The sequence below is a fragment of the Poecilia latipinna genome, unplaced genomic scaffold (assembly GCF_001443285.1).
Source record: "Poecilia latipinna isolate Pla-1442-1.1 unplaced genomic scaffold, P_latipinna-1.0 Scaffold58, whole genome shotgun sequence".
In the NCBI taxonomy this organism is placed as follows: Eukaryota; Metazoa; Chordata; class Actinopteri; order Cyprinodontiformes; family Poeciliidae; genus Poecilia; species Poecilia latipinna.
Window position 1 is genome coordinate 115,483 of NW_015112674.1, and position 12,698 is coordinate 128,180.

General features: G+C 39.8%; 2 protein-coding genes across 5 annotated transcripts in view; one reads left to right on the forward strand and one right to left on the reverse strand.

The window, feature by feature from the left end:
* Positions 1–5,232, forward strand: part of fam20a (FAM20A golgi associated secretory pathway pseudokinase) — a 35,485-nt gene extending 30,253 nt beyond the window's left edge. For all 3 annotated transcript variants that reach the window (XM_015055303.1, XM_015055310.1, XM_015055296.1), the window contains exons 6-11: positions 963–1,078; positions 2,181–2,361; positions 2,689–2,798; positions 2,881–2,962; positions 3,901–3,960; positions 4,048–5,232. In XM_015055303.1, coding sequence (XP_014910789.1) covers positions 963–1,078; positions 2,181–2,361; positions 2,689–2,798; positions 2,881–2,962; positions 3,901–3,960; positions 4,048–4,318 — 820 coding nt within the window. In that variant the 3' untranslated portion in view covers positions 4,319–5,232. The remainder of the gene's footprint in view (positions 1–962; positions 1,079–2,180; positions 2,362–2,688; positions 2,799–2,880; positions 2,963–3,900; positions 3,961–4,047) is intronic.
* Positions 5,233–8,634: 3,402 nt separating this feature from the next.
* The window catches only part of LOC106961550 (cAMP-dependent protein kinase type I-alpha regulatory subunit), a 15,428-nt gene continuing 11,364 nt past the window's right edge, over positions 8,635–12,698 (reverse strand). For both annotated transcript variants that reach the window (XM_015055361.1, XM_015055355.1), the window contains exons 3-11: positions 11,776–11,946; positions 11,590–11,681; positions 10,841–10,902; positions 10,707–10,753; positions 10,460–10,618; positions 10,325–10,385; positions 10,072–10,193; positions 9,764–9,845; positions 8,635–9,146 (exon numbers count right to left, since the gene is read on the reverse strand). In XM_015055361.1, coding sequence (XP_014910847.1) covers positions 8,974–9,146; positions 9,764–9,845; positions 10,072–10,193; positions 10,325–10,385; positions 10,460–10,618; positions 10,707–10,753; positions 10,841–10,902; positions 11,590–11,681; positions 11,776–11,946 — 969 coding nt within the window. In that variant the 3' untranslated portion in view covers positions 8,635–8,973. The remainder of the gene's footprint in view (positions 9,147–9,763; positions 9,846–10,071; positions 10,194–10,324; positions 10,386–10,459; positions 10,619–10,706; positions 10,754–10,840; positions 10,903–11,589; positions 11,682–11,775; positions 11,947–12,698) is intronic.

Genomic DNA, 12,698 nt, shown 5'->3' on the forward strand with positions numbered 1-12,698 from the left:
GTGTGTGTGTGTGTGTGTGTGTGTGTGTGTGTGTGTGTGTGTGTGTGTGTGTGTGTGTGTGTGTGTGGTGTGTGTGTGTGAGGGGTGTTGCACTTGTGTTAAGAATCAGTGAGATGAAAAGATAAGACAGAACATTTACTGAGGTGAATCTGCTGATACATGCATGAAAAAATCGAGTTTGTTGCGCTACAAAATGTTACGGAGGACATTGTGAAATTCATTTAAATGAATGCATGCTTTTAAATATCTTTTTACAAATAACAAACCTAAAAAGTGTGGTAGGCATTTGTATTTTGCTCCCCGGTGTCAGAACTTTTAAACCCATATTTTGCAGCAGTCTGTATCATCTTTACTGTTCACAACTTGAACCAGTTTACTTTTACTTTTGGGTTTATAAGAATGTAGTTTTTAAAATAGTTAAAGTTCAGCTGTATGGGATAGAGAGCATTCATAAACATTAAACCTAAATATGTTTTCAATCAATTTTAGGTCTGGACTTTGACTGGGCCAGATCATTTTATTAGTTTTGCTAATTATTACTTGAGCAAAACTGATAAGATATGCTGTAACAAATTGTGGATTGTGGTAAGTCAGAGTAGAGCCTAAATTAATCTGCTCTATTTTAGCAGACTAAAATAGAGCAGACTACTTTAGTCTACTCTATTTTAGTCTGGTAAATTACTCTGCTCTATTTTAAATAGACGTTTAGAAGTTTATTTTAAATAGATGTTCAAAATACGTCTATTTTAAACGTATGGAATTATTTTTCAGGTCTTTATTTGAAAACTGCTTAAAAAGAACATCATTTCCTTCCACTTCGCTTTGAGTTGGTTTAGCATAAATTTCCATATCAGTTTGTGGTTCCAAGATGGCAAAATTAGAAATATTTCAATGGGTATCAATACTTTTGCAAGAGACTTTATCTGATTTAGTTTTTCTTTGGAACCTCCTGGTTTCTTCAGGATCCTGGACTTCCGGAGGGTTCCGCCGGTGGCCGGCAGGCGAGTCAACGTGAGCGGAGAAGTCCTCCACGTTGCCCACAACGAAGACCTGCGGGCCGTGTTCTTCACCTCACCAGGTCAGCCGGGGTCAGGAAGTGCTGACTGGATCTGGGTGCTGCAGATCTATATTAACGGAAAAGAAAACAAAAGCTGTCTTCATAAGCCTCTTTTAACACTCAGATGTTTCACCACGTAGAGTGTGATTGTGATGTAACATAACAAACATGGCGGATTCAAATTTTTTAGCAATAAGAATAAAAGCAAATTTGCTTAATGGAAACGCGCTACTTTTGAAATAACGTTTTTAATATAAAGTTTTTGCGTTAGGATGAGGTGGTTGTTCAGCTGCATCAAAATTAGTTTGTTTGGCAAAACTGCAACTGAACCACATTTTTCACATCAAATGAGTCACATGATCAACAGCAGGATGTTACTACTGGAGGAAACAGCGAAGAAGACAACAGGAATGATGACACTGCGGCGTTTNTTTTNTTAATGACTCATCATGTGGACAAACTTATTCACATGTGACTTTGACTCTGTTTCTTACTTAACAGAAACACCGCAAATGTGAAATTGTGTTCTGTCAACATTAGCATTAGTTCACATTTGTAATGGAAACGCAGCTACAGTTCAGCCCATTACTTTCAAATGGACGAAGCTGAACACAGAGGGAGTCCTGGGTGAAAACATGTCAGCTTCAGTGTTTAGATCAAAGCATTTACATGTCTTAGAATGGCCTAGTTAAAGTCTCGACCTATGTTGAAACATGATGAGACTTGAAATTTGACATTTAAAGATTCTCTTTATCCAATTTGACTGAGCATGAAACAAATGCTTACAATATTTTTTTTTTTTTTAGTTATTTAAAAGAATTTAAAAAAAATGCTTATAAATTATATTTGTGCACTGGTTTGCATTTGTCTGGCACATAAAAAAATCAGTGGGTGTGAATATTTTTAAGACACTGTTCATGAAGATGGTAAAATATTTACTGTCTCAAGTATCAAACTCTTTTCTTTAAATGCAGCTTTTGGCTGAAGTCTGGGTTTTTCATGGATTGAACCATAAAGCAGTAAAAATATTATAATACTCAGTTTAACACAGTAAACACTTTGGCTCAGCAGGATTCATGTTGCTGATCTCTGGTGACTTTCACTGGTTTTGCTTCTCCAACAGCAAACAACACGTGTTTCTTCGCCAAGTGCCTGTATGTGTGTAAGACGGAGTACGCTGTGTGTGGGGGCCCTGACCTGCTGGAGGGCTCCCTGTCCGCCTACCTGCCGGGCCTCACCGTGGCTCCTCGCCTCTCCATCCCGAATCCATGGAAACGCTCCTACACCTTCTCCGGACGAGAGGAGTAAGAATCCAGCTGCAGCTGCTCCCAGTTCTGACTGGAGGTCATAACATTTAGAAACAGAACATTTAGCAGCACATTAATATTAACACATTAAATGTTAATATTAATGACATTTTAACATGATAGAAGACTTTCCAATGGTGTACTACGGCCAATACACAAAGGGAAAAAAGGAGTTAATTTCCCCCAAAAAGCTGTTTCTAGAAATTTTCTAGAAAAAATGAGAATGTTTCTGAGTTTGAAAAGTCGAAGATTTTCTAGAAAATAAAATTCAGAAATGTCCATGTTTTATGCACAGATTCTTCTCCTGTCTGCATTTCTTTGCAGGTGGGAGGTAAATCCTTTCTACTGTGATTCCGTTAAACAGGCGTATCCTTATAACTCTGGCAACAGGTTGCTCAACATCATAGACATGTCCATCTTTGACTTCCTGATAGGTGAGTCATCAGTGCATCAACTGTTTCTGTTTTTTCTCTAGTTTTTAATTGAATACGTCCCCGTTTTTCTTTTTTAAATCAGGTAACATGGACAGACACCATTATGAGATTTTTACCAAGTTTGGAGATGAAGGATTACTTCTGCACTTGGACAACGCCAGAGGGTGAGGATCGAGTTCAGAACCGGGCCCAGACCGTTTTGGTCCTAACTTTGATTTGAAGGAAACATTTTCTTACTTACCAAGTTGCTTCCAGACACAGTGTGTGACGATCAGCAGTCTCATAGTTGTCAAATTTTAAGGCGTTGAATTATGAAACTAAATTTTCTTTAAGTCACTTTTCATTTTTTTCAGTATTTTTATAACTGAAGGTAACATAGTTACTTGATTGTGCTATAAAATGGAACTATATGGAAAGTCTTCTATCATATGACTTAATACTGATCTTTTAATAATTCTTCCCTGAACAAAAATGAATTAAATCATAATTTGAGATCCATGAATATTTTATTCTAATTGCACAAACACAATCCGGAACATTTCTACTGCGTTTTGCTTAGCAGGGGAGTCCAGTTAGTTAATATTCACAAAAAAAGAATATATAGACTGGTCAGTATGACCAGATAAATAGATATATTTATGTCAATATAATCTCACTCAGGGCACTACTCACACAAGAACTGCTTTGTTGGATCTTTTAAATGCTAAATAAACATATTTTTATGTATATAATATGTAGAAAGCGTCAGATTAAAATCTAGAAGGGTGTGCTGCAGTGGCGCAGAGGTTAAACACAACGTGGCCGTCGTAGGTTCGAATCCCGGCTTGGTGACATTTGCCACATGTTTTCCCTCTCTCTCATGATCCTCTTTCCTGTCCTAGCACTTTCAAATAAAGAGCCAGAATACCCTAAAATATATAGAAGAAGACTGTTATTGATAAATGTAAACGCAAATCAGAAGTTTTGAGATTAATATTCTTAATGAGAAGTCAAGCAGTAATTGGGCTCCCCCTGGTGGCCTGGGGGTCCTAAGCAGCAGCTAAGTTTGCTTCTGCCTCAGGCCGGCTCTGAGCGTTGCTCTGTGGTTCCATGTTGTTCCCAGGTTTGGGAAGCATTCCCATGATGAGATGTCCATCCTGGCTCCACTGTCTCAGTGCTGCATGTGAGTTCTGCAGATCAGACGAGCAAAACGTTCCTGTTGACTTTGATGAACCCAAACCTCATGGATCTTTTCTCCTCTTCTTTTTAGGATAAAGCGTTCCACGCTGCTGAGGCTCCAGCTCCTGGCCCGACCACGCTTCAGACTCAGCGATGTCATGAGAGAGTCTCTGGACGGGGATCCTTTAAGACCAGTGCTGACCGAGCCCCACCTGTTGGCGCTGGACCGCAGGCTGCAGAAGGTCCTACGGGTGGTGCAGCGCTGCGTCCGGCGGCTCGGCCAGGACCAGGTCATCACTAAGGACTTCACAAAACCCTCAGAGACTCCTCAGAGAGCAACGCAGAGGGAAGACAACAGGTAGCTGAGGACTGAGCTGCTTTTGGTCAACAGAAGCTGCCTGGGAGTCTTTAGTGATGACCTGCAGTCACCATGGAAACCGAGGAAGATCAGACTGGAGTTGAAGGAAGAAGATGCCAGGAGATCCTTAAAGAGAACTCGGACAATGAAAGAGCCACTACATGACCGAGCAAAGTTTGAAACTTTTCATCATTTAAATTAAGCTAAACTAAAACCGCTGTCATACACACACACACACACACCATCATAAGCAACAGAGATACTGAATCCTCATCATACTGGCGCCTCTGGAAAAGATGAGTGAAAAGCCTTAAAATGCAGTAGACCTGTTTTTTCTTGCAGTAGCAGAGTTTACAGCGACACATTTTGAAAATTTTACTTTTAATATTAATCCATTTATTCTTGTGGAAAACAAAGATATAACAAAGATTCATATTTTGACAAATTATGAATTTTTAACTGAATCCTCAAACCAATTCCGTAAAAAATAAGAAAAGAAGCTAAATCTGTTTTTAAATTTTGTTAGCCTAGTAGCATAATAGGTCTTAGGCAATTATGCTATTAGGTTAACGATTTGTTTTCCTTAGTTGCTCTAAACACTTTTAATTAGTAATTCATGACTTCCTGTTTTCCATGGAGCTACTTGGCTACAATAAGTGGTCTAAACTTGGACACACAGTTTGGGGGTTCATTAAAAAATCTTAAACAACTAGAAACTTAGTTTGTGTCTGAACAAGAACACGTGTTCATCATGAGGCTGTGCACAGCGAGCCAACACTTCCTGAAAGGTCACAGAGAACCTGAGGTCACCAGGCCTCCATAAGAGCAACAAGACGCCATATCCATGGCAACCAGGTGTCATAATTCAATTCTTTCTCCACTTATTATGTGCACTGAAATTAAAGGTTTGAATTTTCATTATTTTTTTAGTGTGAGTTTATGCTACTGTAATAAAATCTGTGTTGAGGTTTTTCCCACACTTCAGCCAGCGGTTTTGGTTCTGGGGGAGAGAGAAGTCATGCACTGGATATGTTGTTGGTCAAGTTTGGGACCGTGGAAACGACAGATGTTTTTAAATTCTAAAATAAAATTATTTTTAAATAAAGACACATGTTCCTGAGACGATTTCTTCCCCTAAAATAACAGAAGTGTGAGAGAGGGAGGGGAACTGTGAGTGGGAGAAAAGGCAATTTAGCAGACGTTTGAATTCACTCCACCCTGTTTTCCAGACTTGTAATCCTGTTTCATCAGCAACTAAATGCCTTTTACGACATCCGAGGCAGGCCGGGGCAGAGGAAGAAAGGAAGAAAGAAATCGACACGCATGCTCTGCAGGACCAATGAAAATGAGGAACTCATTTTATTAGGCTTCTTGTTTCTTCATCTTTTCCTCAAACATGCGGCAAGGTGTGGATGTTGAACCATGTCAAACAAACTCTAAAATCACAGACTTTGCTTTAACATGACACTTTTTCTTCATGGTGTAAGCAGACCTGTCTGAAATGAAGAATTCCCAATGACCAAATGGAAAAAGAGTAAAATAGGACTGAAGTGATGTTTAAACTTTCTGGTTATTATGCAGCAGAGGACTGATATAGAACAAGTATTCAGGAGTTACACAAGATAAATGTCTCCCTCTGCTGTTCAGATGTGGTGCAGCATTTCATAGGCATCAGAACCTGCTACAGTAGGCAGAGGTAGAGATGAGGCAGTGTTAAATGTTTATGGGATTTTTGCTGTTTTGGTTTTTTATAAGACAAAATGCTTACAATGTAGATTTCATTTAATGATCTACATTAAATGAGATCAGTGATTTTCCATACTGATCTCAATTAATGAACAGCTGCAAATGTCCATAATATGATTTAGAATCAGAATTGAATTGCCAAGATTGTCTTATAGCAAAGAAACACAATGGCATCACACTGTGGTCAACATGTGAACACAGAGGGAAACTGAGGTCAGGTGTCCGTTTTATTCACTGGTATTGCATCACCACTGCTGCTCTTTCCTGATCTAACCCCAACTTTAAACGCACACGATTGACAACAGCAAAGAAAATGGGTTATGAATTATCAACAGGTCCTATCTAAACATAGGAAACATGCTAGCATTAGCAAAGCTACAGCAAACTGCTCCACTTCAAAATATCAGCAGGACAAAGATGTGAATAAAGTAGAGTCAAAAAATTTATAGTCATTTTAACTGCATTTTTTATGTCTGCCTTAAGACTTTATAGTTGGTGGTCAGGTACTATTAATAATGTCTTCTAATAACACATTATTAGAAGACAATTTTAAAATATGACAAGTCATATTTTAAAATTCCCTGTCAACTTTAGTTAAAAACATAGCAGGATGACGACCATAATGTCCTGACTAACAGGCTTAGCAAGTTATCTGGAGGAAACCCAGGAGAAGTGAGTCCCAGTGTGAAAGAGAAACTGCAATGAAGGTCTAGAACACTCAGTAAGGTACAAAAACAAATTCATAAAATAATGAAGCCAGAAACAAAGGTGAATGACTTTTTACCTTTTTTATTGCTTAAACTGCCATCTGGAACAATCTATACCAAAAGGATAAACATCTTTGCACATACAGGAGGTCAAACTAAATACAGGTTAGAATAGAAAAAGAATGGTCCTCTGACAGGCCGCAGCTCCTCGTGCTGCACACCAATCAAGCTCTCTGAAGGTCGGGCTAGAAGTGACGGACGACTACTGTAAGCCCAGGTTAGGTAAGCTAAGGCAAACCGGGACGATTGCAGTGTGGCTAAAAACGGTTCCAATTAAAACCTCCGATGCAGCTATTTACATGAAAACAATGAAGGTGACTCCCTCCGCCCTGACGGAGGATAAACACGACGTGTCATCAGTGGACACAAACCCAGGAATGACCCGGGGGCCAGCTGGGACGACAGATGACCAGTTTAAGTTCAAACCTTCCTCTCACCGAGTTGAACACTCCGCAATCAGTACCAAAAAAATTAAATAAAAAAAGCTTAACAAATAAAAAGTTAAAAATCAGACATCTCAACGAGAAGCGCATACGACTGCTCTAAATGAAGCAAAGAACAGAGACACTGCGGGTTCAGAGGAATGAGCAGTCAGATCAACATTATCTCACTTGGTAGAGATCTTACAAAAACATCATATGCTATCTAAATAGTGGTGAAGCAGTTAAGCCAAAGGGATAACAAACGAAATATCTGACAAACTTCCTGCTTCTGCAACAAGCTTTTCTTTTTTTTTTCTCCTTTCTTTAAATGCGCCCTTCCGTTCACACCGGGTCACTGGATGCTTTAAAGCGTCCTGCCAGGTAAGAGCAGAGAACAGGTCAGGCTCCCCCTGCAGGCGATAAGAGGCGATGGCAGCAGTGAGTCTACTCGCTCTGCCCGCAGCTTCAGCAGCCAAATACTTCACTTTCCTTCAAAACGTGCTCCCGTTGCTGCTGAAAAATTTTTCCCATGACGTTTTACACAATACGAGTTACATACTGTTGATGTCAGTCGACGAGAAGAATCATTTATTTATTTAGTACTTTGTGGCACCAAACACCTAAAATAGAATTTATGGAAAAATAAGTGTTTACAAAAGACAGTTAAACATATTTCACTCCAAACCATAAGATTTGTCATTTTCTCAATGATAATAATAGAACTATCTGGACTATACTATAATAACATTTTGATTATAAACAATAGCAGAAGAGCGACCAAATTATTTGGTATTTTTTTAAAGAAACTGAATACTGAAACTCGCGTAATACTCCTTTGCCTTCTATTCTTGTAGATTTTTTTTCTTCTTCTCCTTCGAGTATTCAAGGCAGTTCTTGTGTGGTTGTTCAGTCGATTAGGAGGACTCTAGCCATTTCCTGTTGGAGCTCCAGGGAACATTTCGGCAGCTATGCATGTCTGCGCTGTGACAATAATCAACATTTGGCACTAGCCTGGTAGCTGCACAATAAAAACCCTTTAAGTTGTACAAACTCTTCCAAACTAAGCAAAAACAGACGCATCACTGCCAACGTCATCCCCATCAAAAAGGTAACAAAACAAAACAATAAAAAACTGAATGGAGTCTCAGATCACAGCTGATTCCCGAAAAGAAAGGATTAAAAACAAGCAGAAAGACAGTTGGGTGCGGTCATATTTCTGCCTTGCTCCTGTGTACCTGGAGGGAAGAATCAGCCTTCGTCTCATCTGAAAATAAAACAGTAAATGCGCCTTGTAAGGTCTGATTGTCTCATCAGTCTGAGACCCTAAAGTCTTTCAGATCTCCTGCTTTAAATTGAAATCTAAAAAGAAAAAGTGTAACCAGCAAATATATATAGATATATATATATTTATATATATATGAAAGATAAGTAACATGTGGTGTAACTGTGTCTACAAGGTAGCGTACAGCAGCTGGTACAAGCGCTGGTGAGTGGCTGAAAGTCACCACAGCGTGACACGTGGAGACGGCAAAAAACCATTTGAGTAAAACAAAGAGAGAACTCAAAAGCCAAAAAATAAAATAAGTGAGAGCAAAGTAACAACAAAAAGCAAATTGCATTTGTGGACCCTGGGTCTGAAAGAAGAGAAGGTGAGGAGGAGGGGAAGGAGGAGGAAGAAGAGGAGAGGGGGGCAGAAAAAGAAGATGGGGAACGGTGCTCCTCCCTCAGACAGACAGCGACACGAAGCTGTTGTACTGCTGGATGTTGCGTTTCAGAATGTCTGAGCAGGGGCCCAGGACGCGCTCAAAACGGGGCCGGTCCAGCTTCACGCACTTCAGGGGACCGCGGGCGACCACTGTGGCAGCACGAGGGCGGTTCATCAGCAGAGCGATCTCACCTGGGAGGCAGAGAGAGACGACTACTGTAAGGAAGCTAAACACAAACCTTAAACATTTGTGTTAAATCATTTAGCCTATATCATTTTAATCAGCTCTTATCTTAGTGGTGTCCAGTCCTACATCTATTCAGTAGTGTTAGAGCTGCACAGACAGCAGCTGAAACATCATTCATTTAATGTCAAGTCATTCAAAACACTAACAAGTGAAACTACACGAGTCACAGGAACAGCAAAGAAAATGGATTATGAGCACAATTATCAACAAGTTCTATCTAAACTCAGACGAAACATGTTAGCATTAACCTAGCATGCTGAATTATCAACAAGTTCTTTGTAAACACAGAGGAAGCTTGCTAGCAGTAGCCTAGCTCTCCAGCCAACTGCTCCACATTAAAACACCAGCAGCAGGGCAAAGATTGGTGTTTCTAGAATCCAAAAAAAAAAAAAAGCTGCTTTAAAATAAAATTGGACAATGCAGCTTCTGGTAAACGACCACAATACTAATGGAGACTACATAAGTTGTCAAACACACAGCAGTGTGAGAAAATGTCCATGGACATCCCTACTGTCTGCTGCTAAAAGCAGAAATCCTGGAGTCGTGTTTGTTCGATTCTCACCAAAGTAGTCAGACGGTCCTAATCTTCCTACTTCAACAAATTCTTCATTCTCGGAGCGACGCTGCAAGACAGCTGCTGAACCCTGAAAAAAACATTAAATAAATAATCTCTGATCAGTTTTAGTCTAGTTTGTTCAACAGAACAAAAACAAAAAGCTTTATACAGAGCTTAAGAAAACAGCAAACTACAGAACAAAGTGAAACAGCACTTTTAACACTGATGGGCATATTTAATGGCAATAAAAATATACAATAGTGAACTTGTTGATGTCAAAAGAGTAAAATGTTTGTTGAAAAACAAAAGCATACCTCTAAAATGATGAAGAACTCATCTCCGGGCTCGCCCTGCACCACGATCTTCTGGCCGTCCTCAAACTGAACGGGCTCTAAGGCGTCGGCCACCGTCAGACGCTCCCATTTATCAAGAGACTCTGAGGATGGAGACGGGAAGAAATATTTGAACTGACAAGATATTTTTAGCTACTCTTTATGTTATTAGGATCTTCACACAGGTAACATGATCTGTTTCTATTTTTAAACTGTTGGAACCGGAGAATCTCACCTAAAATGGACACTTTCCTGAGGAATTCCTCATACATCTTCCTCTTTCTCAAAGTGCTTCCCTACAGAGAAGGGCGAGTTGTATTAGTGTCACTACAAACACATGAAACAACACAGACCAGGTAGTCATGAATACCATGAGTATTCTCCTGTAGCTGTCTCTGTCGATGCCCCACAGCTTCACGTTGGTCTTGGCTCTGACTGTAGCCGCTCTCGGGGTGCCGTAGATGAGTGCCAGCTCTCCGAAGCTGCCTCCCTCTCCGATGCTGGTCACCCACTCGTTGTTCACGTACACCTGAGCAATCGGTCAGACAGGTTTTATCATCTGAAAGACACGGAAATGTTTCTGCCACGTCACGACAACGAGATCGGGAGACACTCACATCCATCTCTCCTTGGTCGATGACGTAGAAGTTGTCTCCTTCATCACCTGAAGGCACAAAAATAAAATGCTTCGTTTCAAAGTGAATTTATGCTATGAATAATTGTCGAGCACACTGGATGTATGTTTCCTTACCTTGCTGAATAACTGTTTCCCCAGCAATGTAGGTGACTGGAAACATGGCATCGAATATGTCACTGGGAAAGAACAGGTTTATGGTTAGCTGGATGTATATTAATGTTAATAAGAACAGCTTATTAAAGGGGCAGTATTATGTGTTTTATAGGCACATAGTGCTACTTTATGGCACTACCAAATAACTGTTACCTTCAGTTGTTATAAAATGCTGTATACATTAAAAATTACTTAAAAATTTTGATTCTGCAATTTAATGCCTTAAAATTACGTCTCTTTAAAATGTCCTGCTTTTCTGAAACTCCACCTTCAGGAAGTCATCACAACATGGCTCCNCTNTTAACCCTTTAACAATGATTTTACCAGCACTGCTCTAAAAAGTGTAATGACCATATAATGAGCTCAGCAGATGTACAGGCCATCAGGGGTTTGCTAATTGCTGCTGGCTAATCTGAAGGAGCCGAGTAGTGGAGTCATGTTGGAGGCTGCTCTGTGAGGTGGAAGTTTGGAAACTGCAGCTCAGAGGAGGAGCTGCTTCTCAAAGGTGGGGATAGATCCAACCAGGCGTTTTACACAACTGAATGGTTGTCATGGAAATTAAAGGATTTCTCAAACATCCATGAAAAGATCAAGGCAACAATCCAGGTATGTTTTTTTATGAGGAAATAACATTATAATATAATGTAAAGCTTAAAAATGTCAATTTTAAATGATAATGCCCCTTTAAAAAAGTAACTTAAGGCAGGTACCTCCTTTCATTGTCGTCCAGATGTGAGAAGAGCACATTCTTTTCAATGGCTTTAGCCAAAGCAGCCATGGTTTTGTAGTCTTTTGGAATCACCTTCAGTACCAGCAGGAAAACACATGTTTGAAGCAGATCCACAGCAGCGTTGCATGCATCATGTTCCTGATCGTTGACGTCAGACCATGCCTACCTTCCTGACGTACGAGGCTGCGTCCTCCTCTGTGTAAACCTCTGCGCTGAAGGCTCCTCTCCGCCGGCGACCCTTCACCACTGGGTTCATGGGTGGAGACACTTCTTCATCGCGCGAGTCTGAACGGGAGCTGCTGGCCTTCTGCTGGTTCTGAATCTGCTTGGCCTCCTCCTGCAGGGCCAAGGGAGAGAGGAAAACGCAGAAATCTATAGCATGTAGAGACGCCAATTTTTCAGTGTCTAGCGGTTCGACAAGCTATTTTTAATTCAGAAACTAATTTTTTCAATTCAGTCTAGAGATTGTGTTTACATTTTGTGACTGACATGAACAGACAGTGTACACTGAACACTCATTTACTGTACTGTATCAAATTCCATCAGTTTATATTTAAAACAAAAATAGGTTTGTGCATAAAATCCTGCAACTTAAATGACTAGTATTAGGTTCTTTTAGCTGCCTGGTTTTTTCTTAATAAAAATATCAAAGAATTATTCAAAATGCATTACTATGTGAACAAATAGGAAAATAGTAACAGAAAAAACATACAAATTAAACACATTTTCAAATAATTTGAGGATTTTAACTGGATTCACAATTCACAGAACTAACAATTATGATTCTCTATTGACCCTTTTCATGTGATGTCAAGCTCTTCAGAATTCTGTCTGCTCAGTCATGACAGACGTCAAAACAGCCAATGCACTCAATCCCTCCCTGAAGTCCATCAAAAACAGACATCTGTAGGCCTGTCACGATAACAAATTTTGCTGAGTGATTGTCTAAAAAATTATTACGATAACCGATAATATTGTTTCAAGACTTTTTGACACCGATTTAATGAAAATGATGTAATAATGCCTGCGATTTCCTGCCATAGATAGATGCACTTTATTTTCAAAAGAACACATAACATTGGAACTGAT